Source organism: Caretta caretta, chromosome 3, assembly GCF_965140235.1.
Source record: "Caretta caretta isolate rCarCar2 chromosome 3, rCarCar1.hap1, whole genome shotgun sequence".
NCBI classification, from domain to species: Eukaryota; Metazoa; Chordata; order Testudines; family Cheloniidae; genus Caretta; species Caretta caretta.
The window spans coordinates 152720615-152739902 of NC_134208.1; the positions used below are offsets into that span (position 1 = coordinate 152720615).

The window sequence follows — 19288 nt, forward strand, 5'->3', positions numbered from 1 at the left end:
TACCATCTGAGCTGTACCAGGGGGAAGGGTTGTGCCCAGACTAGGAAGGCGTCCAGTCTGTGATAGAAGCTTATTGAAACATCTGAGGGTGAGATTTCATCTGTAATCACTTTCTTACTGTATTAGGTTTAGACTTGCGTGTTTTATTTTATTTTGCTTGGTAATTCACTTTGTTCTGTCTGTTATTACCTGGAACCACTTAAATCCTACTTTTTGTATTTAATAAAATCACCTTTTACTTATTAACTAACCCAGCATATGTATTAATACCTGGGGTGGGAGGAGAGGGGCAAATAGCTGTGCATATCTCTCTATCAGTGTTATAGTGGGTGAACAATTCTGAATTTACCCTGTATAAGCTTTAAAAAACAGTAAAACGGATTTATTTGGGATTTGGACCCCATTGGAACTGGGCATCTGGGTGTTGGAGACAGGAACACTTCTTAAGCTGTTTTCAGTTAAGCCTGCAGCTTTTGAGGGACATGGTTCAGACCTGGGGCTGTGGTTGTAGCAGGCGAGCGTGTCTGGCACAACCAGGCAGGGTTCTGCAGTCCCAAGCTGCCAGGGAAAATGGGCTCAGGGGTAGTTTCAGCACATCAGCTGGCAGTCCCAAGGGGGTTTCTGTGACCCAACCCATCACAGGGGAAGATTGACAAAAGTATTGCTAGTATTGCAGCATCCTTGATGAAGTCAATAGATTTTGAATTTGGGGTTGCACTGTGTGTGACATCCAAATCTGCTCAGTGAAGAGCAGATGGCTTCCAGATACTTGCAGAATAAGAAAAATGAGACAGCGAATGTGGCAACAGCATCGGCAGCAACAGACGCTTTGCTGGAAGGGATCCGAACAAAGTGTTGGGAAGACAATTTTATAGCTTCTTTCCAAAAGGTCTGAAAACTATCAAATTCAGTTGAGGTTGACTATATGGAACCACATTGTTTCTAGACATGGAATCACACTGAGCTAACAAGACAATAAAAACTGGGAAACATCCTGTGGAAATAACCTTTGACTATTCTTCTCTCATACTGACAATAAGCACACTCTCACATTGTCAATGCCTGACAATTCTATTTACTATGATAACAGGCACTTTAGAAAAGCAGATGATCAGATAATCAGACATTTCCAGTTGCTCTAATGTAATGTTTTTCAATCTTTAGAAAGCTAAACCCTCTTTTAGGGGAATGAAACCGATTGCATACCCCTGGCAATCAGCCACGTTTTGTTAAAGGCCTACACATCTTAATTTATACACCTTCTGTGTGCCTTGGTTAATCCTTTAGGGTGCCTACTTCAAGAAACATTGGTGTTGATCTTAAAATAACAGAATCTCAGAAATGTAGGACTGAAAGGGATCTTGGTAGGTCATTTAGTCCAGACCCCGGTACTGAGTCAGGACAAAGTATTATCTAGATCATCTCTGACAGGTGTTTGTCTAAGTGGTTCTTAAAAACCTCCAATGATGGAGATTCCACAACCTCCCTAAATAATTTGTTCCAGTGCTTAGAGCATTAAAGTTAGGACATTTTTTTTTTAATGTGTAGCCTAAATCTCCCTTGCTGCAATTTAAGCTCATTACTACTTGTCTTGTTCTCAGTGGATAAGGAAAACAATTTATCACCATCCTCTTTATAACAATCTTTTACGCACTTGAAGGTTGTTATCAGATCTTCTCTTCTTCAGACTAAACAAATCCAATTTTTTCACCCTTTCCTCATAGGTGATATTTTCTAGACCTTTACTCATGTTTGTTGCTCTCCTCTGGACTTTCTCGAATTTGGCCACATCTTTCCTGAAGTCTGGTGCCCAGATCTGGACAGAGTACTCCAGTTGAGGCCTTATCAGTGCCAATTAGAGGAAACGAATTACTTCTCGTGTCTTGGTTATATCTTTCCTGCTAATACATCTCAGAACAAGGTTTGGTATTTTTGCAACAGTATTACACTGAAGACTCATATTTAGTTTGTGATCCACTATAACCCCCAGATCCTTTGCTGCAGTATTCCTTCCTAGGCAGTCATTTCCCATTTTTTTGTTCAACTGATTATTGCTTTCTAAGTGTAGTATTTTGTATTTGCCCTTACTGAATTTCATCCTATTTGTTTCAGACCATTTCTCCAGTTTGTCAAGATTGTTTTGAATTCTTATCCTGTCCTCCAATGTGCTTGCAATCCCTCCCAGTTTGGTATCATCTGCAAACTTTATAAGTGTACTCTCTATGCCATTATCCAAATAATTTATGAAGACATTGAATAGAACTGGACACAGGACAGATCCTTGTTGGACCTCACTCAATATGCCCTTCCAGTTTGACTGTGAATCATTGTTAACTCTTCTCTAAATACAGTTTTCCAACCAGTTATGCACCTGTAGGATGGGGAAATTTTTGATAGCCCAGAATGCAGTAACATGCCTAGACCATTGCCAGCAGCAGGAACACCAATTGTTATGCTTAGTGCTGAAAGCAGCTAAAAGGAAGCCTTTCTGAAACCTTAGCACAACTAACAGACCAGGAGGGGAGCGGGGAAGTGAGTGACCACAAGTAGTAAACATGACCCTGTGCCCTCCTGACTTGAGCTTTTTGCCGAAGCATGCGGTTTTGCAAGATGGAAAGTCTGGCAATAGTTAATTATTACTATGTGAAATACAGCTGGTTAACTGATGGAAAATTCCCTGCCTAACAGGCTGGAAAACTCCACACTTAACTTCTGCCCGGCAATTTTTTTGATGAACAAGCTATGTAATACTAACACATTGCATATAAAAAGAGGAAGAAACCTGAGTTCAGTGGACACTTGAACACCTTCAAGTTCCACTGCAGATGGAAGGCTGACTGGACATCTACAGAAATCCACTTAAGACCTCCTTAAGACCTTGGGTAAATACTAATCTGGGGTTCATTTGGGATGCTCTACTAACCTGTTGCGGACGTGTGTACGTGCTGGAGACTAAATAAAGTAGAAGCTTTGAGTAAAAGTACATTTGTTTGCCTGCTTGCAACAACTATCTATTGGTCAGACTGGCCATGTCCCCATTGATTTATTTCCTGCCACCGCCTTGGAAAGAGCAAATTTACCAAGAGCATTGGGTTCAGCAAAACCCCTAGTAACAGACCCACTTTATACTATGTTCATCTGGGCTGTATTTCCCTTGGTTGCTTATAAAAAGGTCGTGTGAGACAGTATCAAAAGCTTTACTAAAGTCAAGATATATCACATCTACTTCTTCCCTCATCCACAAATTCTTGACAAATCTGTGTTGACTGTTACTTATCAGTTTATTATCTTCTAGGTGCTTACAAATTGATTTGTTTGATAATTTGCTCCATTGTCTTTCTGGGGATGGAAGTTAAGCTGACAGGTCTATAATTCCCTGGGTTGTCTTTATTCCCCTTTTTACAGATAGGTATTATATATGCCCTTTTCCAGTGCTCTGGGATCTCTTTCATCCCCCATGAATTCTCAAAGATAATCACTAATGGCTAGGGCCCTACTAAATTCAGTCCATTTTGGTCAATTTCATGATCATAGGATTTTAAAATTAGTCAATTTCATGGGCAGATGTTTACACCTGAAATTTCAGGTGTTTTAACAGTGGGGGTCCTGACCCAAAAGGGGATCCTGGGGGTTTGCAAAGCTTTTGTGGGGGGGGGGGGTCGTCACAGGATTATTATCCTTACTTCTGTGCTAGGCTGGGCTTTGAAGGCAGCAGAGCTGGGCTCTGAAGGCAGCAGCCACGGAGCTTGCTGCAGCCCTGGGAGGTAGCCAGAGGTGGGTTTGATCTCTCCCTCCCCCGCGAGAGCGACTGTGCAGGGGAAGGGCTGTTCCTTCCCCAGCCCCGCCCGGACTAGTAGTTGGAGTCTGGTGCATGCCCAGCCCGCCCCTCCAATAGCTAGATTTCATGGAGGGAGATCTAATTTCACGGTCTGTGACGTGTTTTTTCACAGCCATGACATGGTAGGGCCCTACTAATGGCTCAGAGATCTCTTCAGCCAGTTCCTTACGTATTCCAGGATGTATTTCATTAGGCCCAACTGACCTGAAGACATCTAACTCATCTAAGTAATTCTTTACTTGTTCTTTCCCTATTTTAGCCTCAGATCCTATCCCATTTATACTGATGTTCACGACGTTAATCGTCCAATCACTGCTAACTTTTTTTGGTGAAAACTGAAACAAAGAAGGCATTTAACACTTCAGCCATTGCTGCATTTTCTGTTATTGTCTTTCTCTCCTCACTGAGTAATGGGCCTACTCTGTCCTTGGTCTTCTGCTTGCTTCTAATGTATTTGAAAAATGTTTTTTGTTACCCTTTATGTCCCTAGGTAGTTTGATCTTGTTTTGTGCCTTGACCTTTCTAATTTTGTCCCTACATGCTTTTGTTTATTTTATATTCATCCTTCAGAATTTGACCTAGTTTCCATTTTTTGTATGATTTTTTTGAGCTTCAGGTCTTTGAAGATCTCCTGGTTAAGCCAGGATGGCCTCTTACCATACTTACTATCTTTCCTGTGCATTGGGATAGTTTGCTTTTGTGCCCTTAATAATGTCTCTTTCTATCAACTCTCTCTTGGACTCTTTTTTCCCTTAGACTTGCTTCCTATGGATCTTACCTACTAATCTCTGAGTTTGCTAACATCTGTCTTCTTGAGGTCCATTGTCTTTATTCTGCTGTTTTCCCTCCTATCATTCCTTACAATCATGAACTCAACCATTTCATGATCACTTTCACCCAGGCTGCCCTCCCCCTTCAAATTCTCAACAGTTCCTATGTCAGAATCAAATCTAAAACAACCTCTCCACCAATCACACTTTCCACCTTCTGTAATAAAAAGTTAATTCCAATGCATTCCATGAACTTGTTGGACAATCTGTGCCCTGTTGTATTACTTTCCCAATAGATATCTGAGTAGTTGAAGTCCCTCATTACCACCAAGTCCTGCAATACTTTCTCTTTTTAACTTACGTGCTTTGAGGATGTGGTTAACAACATGTAAAGTACCACCATGGGCACCTGCGTTAGCACCCGTTGCAGTGAAGGGGGTAGTTCATACCTTTTGCTTCAGGCTTTCTGCTGACTCAGGGAAACACTGAGTCACGTTTGGGTCATGTTCTGAAGGTTTTCTTCACAACCATAGCAAGTAAAGACTAGAAGCTGAGACTCTAGAGAACAACTGAGAGCTTTGTCTGTCCAAAGTGGAATAAGGGCAATTAAAGTGATGGAAGGTGTCATAAAAATAAAGGGAAGGGTAACCACCTTTCTGTATACAGTGCTATAAAATCCCACCTGGCCAGAGGCAAAACCCTTTCACCTGTCAAGGGTTAAGAAGCTAAGATAACCTTGCTGGCACCTGACCAAAATGACCAATGAGGAGACAAGATACTTTCAAATGGGGAGGGGGCGGGAACAAAGGGTTCGTCTGTCTGTGTGATGCTTTTGCCAGGAACAGATCAGGAATGCAGCCTCACAAACTCTGTTAAGTTAGTAAGTAATCTAACTAGAAATGTGTTAGATTTCCTTTTGTTTAATGGCTGGTAAAATACGCTGTGCTGAATGGAATGTATATTCCTGTTTTTGTGTCTTTTTGTAACTTAAAGTTTTGCCTAGAGGGATTCTCTATGTTTTGAATCTGATTACCCTGTAAGGTATTTACCATCCTGATTTTACAGAGGTGATTCTTTTATCTTTTCTTTCATTAAAATTCTTCTTTTAAGAACCTGATTGCTTTTTCATTGTTCTTCAGATCCAAGGGTTTGGGTCTGTGTTCACCTGTACAAATTGGTGAGGATTTTTATCAAGCCTTCCCCAGGAAAGGGGTGTAGGGCTTGGGGGGATATTTTGGGGGAAAACGTCTCCAAGTGGGCTCTTTCCCTGTTCTTTGTTAAAGTGCTTGGTGGTGGCAGCATAGGGTTCAAGGACAAGGCAAAGTTTGTACCTTGGGGAAGTTTTTAACCTAAGCTGGTAAGAATAAGCTTAGGGGGTCTTTCATGCAGGTCCTCACATCTGTACTCTAGAGTTCAGAGTGGGGAAGGAACCTTGACAGAAGGAGAAGGGAGCTGTTGGCTTTTTATGCCCCAAAACAATCGAGATACATTTTCTGTTATGTTATGGACCCTTTGCACAGCTCTGTTCATGCAAAGGGTCTGTACAGTCATCTTAACCATCTACCTGGTACACTGGCTGTGATGGGGAATCATCTCCTTAGACCATGTCCCCTACTGATCAGAACACTGGCTAGCTCTGCTACCTAGTGGTCAAGTCTGGGGTTGGCTGCAGCACCTAGTCTATCAAGACCAGGGTGGTTGGCAGTAGCGCCTTGTGGTGCAAGTCCAGGGGTTTGGTGGTAGGAGAACCTAGGCCCTCCTGTTGTTCCGGGATCCAACTCAGGGTCCTGGGGCAGGCAGTTCAGATGTGCAACCTGGGCTAGGGTATTATCCAGCCTACTCCCCGGGTTACTTCCTACTGCATCCCAGCCTCTCCAGAGGCATGGTGAAGGCCTGGCTTACAGCCCAGAAAGCATCCCCCACGGAAGGGGGTCAGGAGATTCCTTTTCCCACTCACAAGCAGCTACTCCACTATCTCTTCTGCGGGGGGTTGCAGCTCTGAGTTGAGGTTGGCTTCAGGGCTGTGTGGGGCTCCTGCTGGATTCCTGCAGGAGTACCAATGCAGGTCTGCTCCTTCACACTGAACACCCTGACTGAGATGTGTTGTGCCCTTTAAACTCCATCTCCACCGACGGCACACGCAGCAGACGAGGTTGGGTGGAACCTCCTGTGACCAGAGTTGCTCCTTAACCCCCTGTTTCCCAGCATGGAGTTCATATGCCCATCACACTGGCATAGGGGAAATCCTTCAATGGTATAGAGCCAGCAGAGCAGCTGTGCACACCCACCACTTATGGCCTCTAGTGAAGAGGGTGAAGTCTAGGGAGAATGGGATACAGCTGGAGCACCCCTGTACTTCAGCTATTCCTGGCTACTTTTACAGCTCATCAGGGCTACGGGCAGAGGCTACTCTGATTTAAACTGGGGCCAATGCAGACCTGCCCAGCCCCAGAATCAGTGAGCTGCTAAGATGCCAACTAGCCACTTTTATTTCCACTCTGCAGCTCAAACCCTGCACAGCTTGACTGGACTTAAGAATCAGGGCCTCTAACTCCAGAATCTACCAATGCTATTACCAGTCATCCCGGGGAGTCACTGAATAATGAAGTAGTCCACACTGAACATCCTATTTCTGTACTATTTCAAAAGAAATGTCTATTTCAAGAAAGCTTGTGGAGACTGCAGGCCACTACAAAGACAGTGAAATGCTGCTGGATGCCAGCACAGTTGAGCTGCACAAAAATAGGCAGTTGTGATATCAAGATGTTTAACAGGCAACAGCTCAGAGTTTTAACTATAAGCCATTCTGAATTGAAACACTAAGTAGTTTGTGGATCCAACAAGGTGGGTCTGTTACAATGTGCAACTTTACAATTGTCTAATATTCAGAGGCCAAATTCTGGTCTCTCTTACACTAGTGCAAACCTGGAGTAACTCCACTGACTTCAGTGTATGTTCGGTACTACAGTGATGAGAGAAGTATAAAACACAAACACACAGTATTTGCAGAGGAAATGTGTGTGTGTGTGTGTGTTAAAAATTCACCTTCCATGAATATTTCTAATATCTGTTCAAAAGTTGCTGTTTCTGCAAACATTCCTGCCAGTAAACTAATTTGCTACAACAGCCAAGGAAAGCGAATGCCAAAGGAACGTGAACACAGCCAACATAAATTCCATTTTTTTATCCAAGCGAATATTCATGGAATGTTTTCTGAGGTGTTCGCCCAGCTTTACTATTGATATCCTTGTGCTAGGATTAGTGGAAAATGGATGCTTTTAAACAAACATAACCTGATCCACCTCCTTTCAATCTTAGAATTCCAAAACCAGCCCTCAAGGCTAAGCATTACCAATTGTTTTCCATGGAACTAATAGAAACCCTGGAGAAATGAAATCTAGCCATAAGAGAAGTGGCCTTAACGCCACTAGAGGTCACTCTAAGAATTAAGTCAGTACACTGCATGCTGCTAGTAGTAACTGTGAACTCTTAGAGAAATACATTGTTGTTGCTTCAGCTTTCAAACACAAATATCCAGAGGAACAGAACATACTGTAATATTGTAGCATAATCAAAATTGTGCAATATTAAGAGAAATTGCTCTTCTGTACCATTTCCATTCATGCCATCATCCCTAGGACACTCGGTAGCATTACACACTGACTGAGCAGACTGCTTCTGTTTTGCTTAAAAATCAGTGAACTTTAAAGACTGAAAAACTCAGTTATGTGTAAATATATGCACACACACATCCAAATATATAGGAGGTACCAAATTACAAGGCCTTCTTCTGACACCTAGCTGTACAGGACAGACTTTTTTTTGGTTATCTCCTGACACTGAGGAGAAAATAATACTTAAACTTTTGGACTGTTTAGGAGACAATAGTTGGATTGTTCCTGTAGGAGCCTTTAAATAGTTTATTCATAAGACATTGACTTTCAGAGCCAGAAATGATTATGTTAAATCAGCTCATTTTTATTTCAATTAAAGCTGTTATCCTCTATGGACTGCCTTGGATCTGTGTGGGAAAACTCAGACTACCACTTTTCTCAGCTCTTGCCATTTTGTGATTGAAAACACTTGTGTGTCATTCTGTCATGGCATTAGTACAGATAGAGAACTTGTTTCTTCACATGAACAATTTAAAATGGTTTCTCAGTTATGAAAAATAAGGCGATGGAAGAAACCGAGTTCAGGTTAGATTGGGGGAATAAGCATGAGGTAAACCAGTGTTTCCCAAAGTGTGGAGTGTCCTTTCGCCACAGGAGTATGGGAAGAACTAGTTGAGAGAGTCATGGACAGACCTTTCAACTGTTCTCCAGAGTATTTAAAAACTAAGGCTATCTCTAGTTGCTATGACTGCAGAGAAAACTTCAAAACATGATCTAAGTATAACTGAAGCAGCAACCTCTGCCTGAGTTTGCAGAGACCTTGAAACAATAGCTCTGAGGTGTGAACTGTCCTATTCATGTCAATGGATGCTAATTACATCTGGGAGTATAACTCATATGGTTCACGGGTAATTCCTAAAACAAAGCAAGCAAGCGAACAAACAAAAACTAAACAATTTGACCACAACAACCAACCAACCACAAACACACAACCCAAAAAACCAAAACCAATCTTTTTTTAAATAAATTGGCAAATCAAAAAGGTGGAAAATAAAGGTGGGGGTCAAATTAAATGTTTTGTTTACATTTTGACCTTTTAAAAATGTTTTTCGTTGTTTCATAAATAAAATTAAAGGAAATTTTGAAACAAAAAATAACGTTGAACCTAAAAAATGTAATAATATTTTGTTTAAAAATGTCATAATGAAAGTTCTGGAATTTTTAAAGTCATTTTTGAACAAAACAATTTGGTGAAATCAACACAAATTTGCAAAATGTTTCTGGGTTGCAAAATCTGCATTTTTCACCAAAAAAAAAAAAAAAAAAGCTTTATGTGAAAAATGTCACCCAGCTCTAGTGCTAAAATCAGATGTCAATGATAGTACTTTAAATGTCAGCACTGTATATTATTTCACTGTCCATCAAAACATTTATGAAAGGACAAGCAGCTTCATAATATGCCTTAAGCATTACATGGTAGGACAAAAACAGGGGTGCAATTGGTTTCATTTTCTTAAAGGGATGTTCAGTTTTCAAAAGTCCAGGAAAAATGATGTAAGCAAAGTTACAGAGCGTTATGGCAAAGGCCACATACTCCAACCTGCATGATCATGTCCCATCTTCATCAAATGCAGGAGTAAACTGCACTAAAGACTCCTGCTAACAGCCTATGCCAGAGCTGAGAGCTCTGAATCAAACATAGGAGATGGCAGTTGACATCTGGTTGTGGGGACCCAAGGAGATCAACAGACAATGGGAAATGAGTTAACCATCTCTGACTCCCCGAGCCGTTTCACATAGGGTGGGGAGTGGGGTTCTTTAAAAAAAAAAGTTTTGCTCAGCTGCTCAATGAGATTGGAGCATGCCTCCTTCAAGACTAGAGCATGAACACCAAGTTTCTCATCAAACCTAGTTTCGACAGCTAAGTTATAAATCCTGGGAAAACAGAATTTTGTAATAAGAACGCTCACAAAACAAGACACTTTTTGACTCTGAAATTGAAGATAGATTCCTCCCTGATAGCCAAATATGCCACCCTTACTCAAATTAAATTGGTTTCAGAGTAGCAGCCGTGTTAGTCTGATCCGCAAAAAGAAAGGGAGGACTTGTGGCACCTTAGAGACTAACAAATTTATTTGAGCATAAGCTTTTGTGAGCTACAGCTCACTAAAGCTTATGCTCAAATAAATTTGTTAGTCTCTAAGGTGCCACAAGTCCTCAAATTAAATTGTACCTTCCTCGGCAAGCAGCCCTACTGAAAACAATGGTATCACTCACAGAGATATATACTACATAATGACCATAAAGGTGGTGGAATTGGGCCCTAAATGAGTATCCCTGGAAGCAGCAGCATTTCTCATTCACTGACTAGTGTTGCTATTTCCTAATATGTTCAGCAGGCTCTTACCAAAACAGGTAGCTCAGTGGTAGAAGGGATTCTAAAACATATATAAAAAACAAAGGTAGAAAATTGGGATGAAGAATGGGAGAAAAGAGAAGGTGAGAGAAAAGAGAGCAAATGGAGCTGGTTGAAGCTAATGAGGATGCACAGAACTTGTCAACTCTTTTATTGTACGTGCCAGTATTGGAGAGAGAGAAACAAGTAGGTTCCATGTTAGCTGAGCAAGTGAGTTAGCTGCTTTTGGTGTGTTTCTTTGTTAAGTGGACATCTAAGTGCTATCGGTGGGCCATGTCACTCCAAAAACTTTGAAACCCTAAAGTCAGAATATGCCTTTTACTGCAATCTAGAGAGAACATTTAAAAAAGCATCTGTATGAGTGTGACACTCTATAGGGAAAGCTGGATGAGACAGGTGGAAGGTGTGACACATATGACAATATCCTGGACAAACCTTAGTGAATTAAGTCAAAGTATCTTAGAAGGTCATTGTATTAAAACACAAGTATTTATGTATTATTGTGGAATGGTATGTAACGTCTTTTAAGGGAAAGAGACAGGACTACTATAAACACTGTGAAGTATTATGTTCTTCAAAGAACTCTTTTGAAACAGTGGACCAGACAAGATTGAGCTTTTAGCTGAGTGAGGGTTCCTAAGAAATATTAGGAAGAAGGGAATGCAAATTACTCACTTTGAGAGACATCCACTTGAAGCTGCACCTTGAAGAGAAACTCACTGTATGGCTGATTACCTATTCATGGCCTCTTCAAAGCCCAAACTGGATAAACTTACTAACTCACTGGGATGGTGGTTCTGAGCTGAAGCTATGCTGAACTTGTGATCATAGGTAAAACCCCTGTGAGGGGTTTGAAGGGTTAAATCACCCTTGCTGGACTTGGGGGTGATCTCTGGTAAGCTTATTAGTATGTGTGTAGGTTGTTTTATTTTTTTTAATATGTTTTCTCTGTAATGCTTTCACATTAAGGCTTTTAATGCCTGCCCACTTTTTAATATGGGCATAGTTTGGGGAGCAGTGTTGCCCCCACAAACTGCATTCCTCAGGCAGGCACGGAATGGCGCCAGTAGGGGCTGTGCTTTGCAGCAGGGTATCCACTGCGAAACACAACCCATCAGTGGTGCCAGCCTCTTCCTGGTTGAAGGGGGTGGGGGGCGAGGTTGTTCTTAGACTCCCCTTGCCACAAGGTCTGGCCACTCCGTGGCCCTGCCCTGCTCCTTCTCTTCCCCCTCAGGCCCCACCCCGGCCAGGCTAAAAGCCAGAGCCGGGCTACGGTAAGAGCCACCTAGGGAGCCTGGGCCGCTGTGGGGAGCCCGGGACTCTCCACCTGCCCGGAAAGCACACCCCAGGTGCAGGGACACAGGCTGGGGCTGCACTCAGGCCCCCTGCCCAGGGCAGGTGGAGCGTCAGGGGCTCCCCAGGGCAGTCTGGGATCCCTGGGTGGCTCTTACCATGGCCCGGTTCCTGCTTCCGACCTGGCCAAGGGGTGGGGTTTCAGGGGGGCAGAGGAGGACCAGGGAGTGAGGCCATGGAGAGGAGCAGGAACTCATGGCCCTCCCACTTCTACCAAGGTTCCAGTGCTCCCGCCTTAAGAATAAATATACCTGCTTATAAAGGGCTTGTAACTTAACTGTGGCAACTACACTGTGTCCTATCTCAGAGGAAAGAAGTGAAGCAGGCCTGCATAGGCAGTCTGTCTTTTGCTGTGGAGATCACAGTATAGTCAAGGAACTGTTCAGCTGGAAATTACCCAGTCAGAAAGGAGACAGATAGGTATCTCCTCCCAAAGAGGTAATGGCTGGGGAGCCGGAAGCTGAGAGTGGGTGCTCTTGCTGGACCACAGAGGGGGAATACAGGTGCAGCTACCCTGAACTGTCATAGAAAGCACTTGGAAACTGGTGCTTTTACTAATGTAATTGGTACCAAGCCTTAAAAAAAAAAAAGGAAATTTACATGCAGAAAAGGTCTGGTTGGAAGACAGCACTTATTTCATAGCTGCTGTGCATTAACTGACATTGCTCACTATTTATAATTGTTTCACCCGCAACATCTTGGAATAACAGACTAAAAGATTATCTAGTTTCACTGTGGCTTTTATAAGTCACCGTGGGCTTGAATCTCTGTGTTACTCCAGCTTTATGTTAATGCAGCTCCAGTGGTTTTATTGACTCCAGGGAAGTTACAGCTGTATAAACCTGGAGTAACATAGAGGGGAATGAGACTCTATATTTTACTGGAATTTCATTTGATAACATCTTGTGATACGGCTGCCCACTGAATCACATCAGATGCCTTCTACAGCACAGCGAACTCAGGGGAATGCTTTTCCTTTTTCTATAGTAATAGAAGCATACTAGTGTCCCATGCTAGGTTGTGCTACTTTAGGACTGTAATCCTGTGTACACTCATATAAAGGCATCCACGTGTAAGAGACAGATCTAAAAATGGAGATTTAACATGAAACAGAGAGTGAAAAAGTAGAGCAGAGAAAGACAGTAGAGGGCTTGAGAGATAGAAAATACAAGAGCAAAAGGGTGGTGAAAAGAAAGAAAGGGAAAAAAAAGAATGGGAGAGGGAAAAGGAGTCATCTGATGCTAAGTTTACACTCCAGCTTATGTCGGCAAAATTTATGTAGCTCAGGGTGTGAATATTACACCCCACTGAGTGACATGAGTTACACCGATATACGCATTGGTGTGCACAGCACTATGTCATTGGGAGAGTTTATGCTGCTTGAAAAGGTAGTTTTTATGCCGATCAGAGAGGTGGAAAGGGAAAAAGGAAAGCAGGAAGAATGGAAGAAGAGAAAAGGAAATGTTAATCTGGTGATTTTGGACTTGATTCTGCCACCCTTTGTCATGCTTAGTTATACCCTACTCTGTGAGTGTTCCTATTGAAAAGAATGGAATTATTTGCATGGTAAAGTCCTACTGAGTGCTCGTAAGGATGGCAGAATTAGGCCTTTTTGCAAATGCACTTTCTTCTTTACAGAACCAGAAGATCAGAACAATCTGATGTTCTTTGTCTCCACTGAAACTCCCCATCTGTCTCTTTGAGTGCTTTGTCAATGCAGAAAATGGTGATTTAAAAGATGAGACAGCTAAGAACAGTTGGCTGAGCAGGGAGGTTTCCTTCAATGAGAAATCCACATTTGAAGTGAGCCTATTAGGGGAAACAGATCATCAATGTTTAAAATCCAACTAAAAGAGCTCCTTAAAGAGTTCTGATCATAAAAGTGCTTTGAGTAAAAAATAAAATAAAATAGAAGAGCAGCTGGAAGATGTTAACTCTTGGATTCTAATTGAAATGGTATGTATTATTTTATATAGGGATTTCTACCAACTCTTAATGAGGCTTCCTACCAAGCAGTTTTCCTTCAAAAAGCTCTTGATGGATTTATGGTCATCAAGAAAGATTCTAGGAGAGCTGAGACCTGCTATTCTCTGGAAGAATATATGTCGAATAAGATAAGCAGGCTAATGAGGTGCCCCAATTCACAGAATAAACATTAGATCAAAATACACAGAATATTTAAAAGGCTCAAAGAATGAAGGAAAAAAAGTTTGGAAAATATTTTGTGTGGTCCAGATTTAGTGATGATAAGCATGCAGCAATGTTCAAAACAAAAGCCAAAATCCACTGGCTGCACATTACATTGAGGAAAATTGATGGAATATTCACAATGCTGTGTGTAGCTGGCAGAGTCGGTGCTGTGTTTTTTACCCTGGGGCCTTTAAAAAAAAAGTCCATACTTACCTTTTTTATGAAAATCAGCTAAATAGTTATTTAAAATAGCATTTTCCCCATTACTTTCTATGTACAATCAGGAGCCATTAAATGTTTGAGACAAGGCCAGATGTTACAATGCAGACTGGAACACACAGTTGGAGTGTACACGTTTTTTATCTCTTTGAAACACTGCATAAGGAATTCTCATAGACAGCAGTGTCATGGGTTACCTTGGAACAACTTTAAATGCAACATATTGAGTCAGATGCTCCGGTAGTTCTACTGAAAGCAATGGAGCTAGGTAAATGTACATCACCTGAAGATTTGACAAAGTGAATCTACTTTTATTAGCTGAGGATCTGGTTCATTGCGTCTTACACACTCTGTGTAAACACTGGGAAGTGCCCTCTCTTCCAAATGCACTATTTATTATTCATACAAGAATATTCTGCTCTTACCTAGAGCTGCCCTTTGCATGTGCCGCTGGGTTATCTCTCCTTTCAGATGGTCTGTGAAAGACACAAAGTGAAAATGGTTAAAGAGCTTTCAAAATCTCAGAGGTTAATGAAGTCATACTTGCCTCTCACCATTTGAAATTTCCCATGAGGCCAGTCAAATTACATTGGTCAACAGGATAGGAAGTGCCTCCTCGACTTCTCTACTGTAGCTAAACTGGAGCAGGTATATTTCGGTCCCATATATCCTAAAACATAACTTTGTTCAATAAGAAACACAGGAACTTAAGCTATCTTCTGTCAATGAAGTCAAGCACTGTCACAGATAATGGTCTCCTGCTACTAAATACAAGAGAAGGCCTAAGAAGGCAGATAGAGAATTCCAAGTATTCATCCAAACATTCTTAGAGATGCTAGAGATGGAAAAGAGCTCTTAGGTCATCCAGTCCATCTCTCTGCCAGTGCAGAACTGGTTCCTCATTGGTTTTCTCATGTTTTGTTTGGACCAATTTTAAATGTCCCATGTGATAAAGTTTCTACAACTTCCAACCCTTGATACATCTCACTATCAAGATGTCACATATTCACAGTCAGAGTTTTCCCTTTCTTAATTTCATTATCTCATTACCCCTAACTATGTTCCCATGCCCTATACAATTCCCCTTCACGATTCTGTTATCAAGTGCCCTTTGATCCTGTGACAGTGGTTTAGTGCAACAATTATTTCAAACCATAATTAGATTGCTGGATGAATAACCATTATTCATTGATAAAAGTTTAACCAATTAAAAAAAATGCAACTTCAGCCAGTATGTGTGTTTTGAGAACAGAAGGGATTTTCTGTTTTCCCAAGATTTCAAATTAAAGCAGTTTCTCGGCAGAGATTTGAACATGTACTTTACTCAGCTGTACCTCTGGATATTGGGAAAAGGAGAATGCAAACTTGAGGATGGATTTAGTTTTTCCATGCTGACCATAATGTCTAGTATGACTGCATCTATTTCAAGATAAAACGTATCTTTAGAATTTAAAAGCAATTCTTTATAAATGTGCACATATATGCTATGCTAATCGCCGCAAATTAACCCATTAAAGATGTCATGCGTATAAGAGGAGTGTCTTAGCAGAGGAAAAAGCAAAATGTGAAAGATCTTTAGCACCAGGTAGCTCCATTGCCTGAGAATCAGTGAACCATAAGAAGTGAAATGTCTCAGAGAGTTAACATAATAATTCTTAAGCATTTAATAGTATTATTACAGTATGCACTGTATGCAATATTTTAGATTATAACAGCCAACCTACAACATATATTCTGTGGGTATGTCTCCACTGCAATCACAGGGTGTGAATGCAGCTCGCATAGACATACCCAAGCTAGGTTTAATCTAGGTAGTTTGGATACCAAAACAGTGAAGCCATGGCAGCATGGGTTTCAGAGTAGATTGCACTAACCTGCCCAGAACCCTGGGTAATTACTTGGGTGGTCATGCTGGAGTTCCTGCTGCCACAGCTTCACTGCTCTGAGACCCAAGCTAACTAAATTAAAGCTAGTGTGTACGTCTTCACAAGCTGCAATCATGGGTGTGATTGCAGTATAGACATACCCTATATGTTTCTTGGGATTTCAAATACACCTTCCCATGCCTTGTGTGAACAAGAGAGACCATGAAGTCAGACTCCTATGTTGTTGTACCGTGCAAAGCTTTACTTTTTTCAGTGTTTTCTAACCAATCTATAAGCAGAAAGGTTATCAATCCACAAGGATGTCAACGTGTGGTGATTCTAGGGAAGGGAGTAGTTAAAAAAAGATATTTTAACATTTATGTAGAAAGGAAGAATGGTAGCTAGCAGTACTCCACTCCCACCATCCTCAACTGATCACAGTGAGAAAAGTTTGTAGTACATTTGATTGTATAATACGTAATGGTTACTTTGAATAAGGTTCAAAGATGCTAATAACTCTTTTGAACTAAGCATCAAATTTTGAAATTTTTGTTGAAAAATACAAATAGTTGACTTGTCCCAGAGCTGAACAGAAAGGAGTGTTTATGTTAGTTGGGTTTGGTCTACATTTAATAGTTTTACTGGTATAACTATGTTGGTAAAAGCTGTGATTTTTTTTCCACTGAAATATTTATATGAGTAAATACCCTAGCATGGACACTCTTATACTTGTATTAAGGTGACTTAGACAAGGTCAACATTACAAACTTCTGCCTGGATAGCTATTTCAGTGAGGGGTGTGATGTGGTTATGATTTGTGACTAGCAGATTTGCGCCAGCAAAAGCCCATAGTGTAGACACATTTATCCCCGCAAAACTGTACATTTGCTGGTATAGCTTGTTTCACTCAGGAGGGGTCTGGAAAGTGCATTTTTGCTCATTTAGGCGTATCCACACAAGGAGGCTTTGCTAGTATATTATACCAGTATAACTATACGGGCAAAGCCTTTCAAGAGTAGACTTGAAACTAATCTTGTACTAATACAGATATTCCCCTTCTCATATGGGAATAACTATGCTAGTATAAAGCACCTTTATAAATGCATTCACAATGAAGAGGTTGTACCACATTAACTATACTGATATAGGTAAAGTAGAACACTGTCCAGTGTAGACAAGCCCTCAGACAGTTAGTAGCACTTGGGACGGATCGTCTGTTTCCTGTGAGCCCAAAACTCCACATGAAGCCGCTGAGGGAAGGAGAGCCCACACTGTGATGTTCAGTGCCAATGGAAGTTTTCAGTACACAAAGGATATAGGACTGGTCCCTTTTTTGCAAGCGTTTTTCCAAATTTGACAAGGGCCCCAGACTCTTCCTGTACTAAATATTCTTCTTAAAATTACCAAACAAATATAGATCTTTAAGTATTGAGAAGCGGATTAATTGAAAGAAATGCAAAAACCACCAAAACAACCCTCACCCCAGAAACCCAAACCCTCAATCAAGTGAGCTGCTATTTTCAATACTGATTTAACTAGAGATAGCAGATCACAGTGAACTGGTTGTTATGGATAAAGATTCAGTTAAATGATTCTTCAAAAAAAAGTCTTTTGTGCTTTGAAATCCTTAGAAAACAACTCCGTTGGAGACACTTCTCAATGAAATGTGATTAAACAAATAATTGCTTTTAAAAATTAATTTTTACTACTTTGAATATTTAACTACTCATATGCTCTGTATTGTGTCCTATTAGGTGATGTTGATCACACTGTTCTGAGCTAGGCAGTACATATACCACAATTTATAATATGATCTGACTAACGTGTTATAATGTGATTAACTCAAAGCAATGCCTTAAATCCAAATGTTTCTGGAAACCAACTGTGGATGTGTATAGATCTAATTGCTGTCCTGATATAATCTGAAGAGCCTATGGTGACCAGATAGAGAGTGTGAACAATCAAAATGGGGGTAGGGGGAAATAGGCACCTATGTAAGACAAAGCCCTGAATATTGGGACTGTCCCTATAAAATCGGGACATCTGATCATCCTAGAAGAACCCTATGCATTCCTTTCTCAAGGGTAACTCAGAGATTAGGAATGATAATTCCGTTGTCACAACATGAACAAGCTCTCCTAAAACAATTTGAATATACTGTTCATCAGCAAAAATAAAAAATCCTGATGACAATGGGGATTAAAGAGGAAACAAACTCCCATGTCTGATTTGTGGTTTTAGAACAGTAATTACTCTCTGACTTTGCTGAAAACAGACTAGAAAGATTCAAACTGCTGTGCACTACCTTAAAGAGCCACCAGGGGAGTGACAATGAGGTCAATTGAAAAACTGAAACAAACAAGCAAGCAAATCAATGAAGTAGAGATCAAATTGGCAGAAGACAGCCTGAAATCAATACAAATAAATGCAAGTACAAGACATCAGAGAATGGGTTTTTGAATTGCAGCCAAGGGGCTCAATCTTCAGGTATCTTGAGTTTACTTTCAGCACTGCTGGGGGAGGATGGTAAAGGGCATCAGGTGGATTTAAACCACCTTGCTGTGTCACCAATCTTGAGTTGGCCAGAGGCCGATGAGGCTCTCCATCTAAGAGAATGTCTACACAACAGCGATTGATTTCCAGCACAAATAGATGTACATGTGCTAGCTTTGCTGAAGCTAATGCCTAAAAGTAGCAGTGTAGTCACAGCTGCATGGGCAGCGGCTCAGGCTAGCTGCCCAAGCACAATCCCTCCCAACCCCCTGGATACATACTCCAGTGACTAGCTCAAGCCTCCGCAGTCACCCTGCTATTTTTAGTGTGCTAGCACGGTAGGGTGACCATATTTCCCAAAGGAAAAACAGGACATCACGTGGGGCTGGCCCAAGCCCTCCCTCTCTGGGGCTGGCCCAGTGCCCCCCTCCTCCCACGGGGCTGGCCCCAGCTGCTGGCCCCCCACTCGAAGCTGTCAGTGGTTACTCGAACCCTGCCTGGTCCCCGCCTCAAGGCTGTCACTGGTCATT

The 19288-nt window shown here is 41.4% G+C and overlaps 1 protein-coding gene across 1 annotated transcript in view; it reads right to left on the reverse strand.

The window, feature by feature from the left end:
• KIF6 (kinesin family member 6) overlaps window positions 1-19288 on the reverse strand; it is a 284325-nt gene that overhangs the window by 31553 nt on the left and 233484 nt on the right. The window contains exon 16 of the mRNA XM_048843480.2: window positions 14826-14876. Within this exon, the coding sequence (XP_048699437.2) occupies window positions 14826-14876 (51 nt within the window). The remainder of the gene's footprint in view (window positions 1-14825; window positions 14877-19288) is intronic.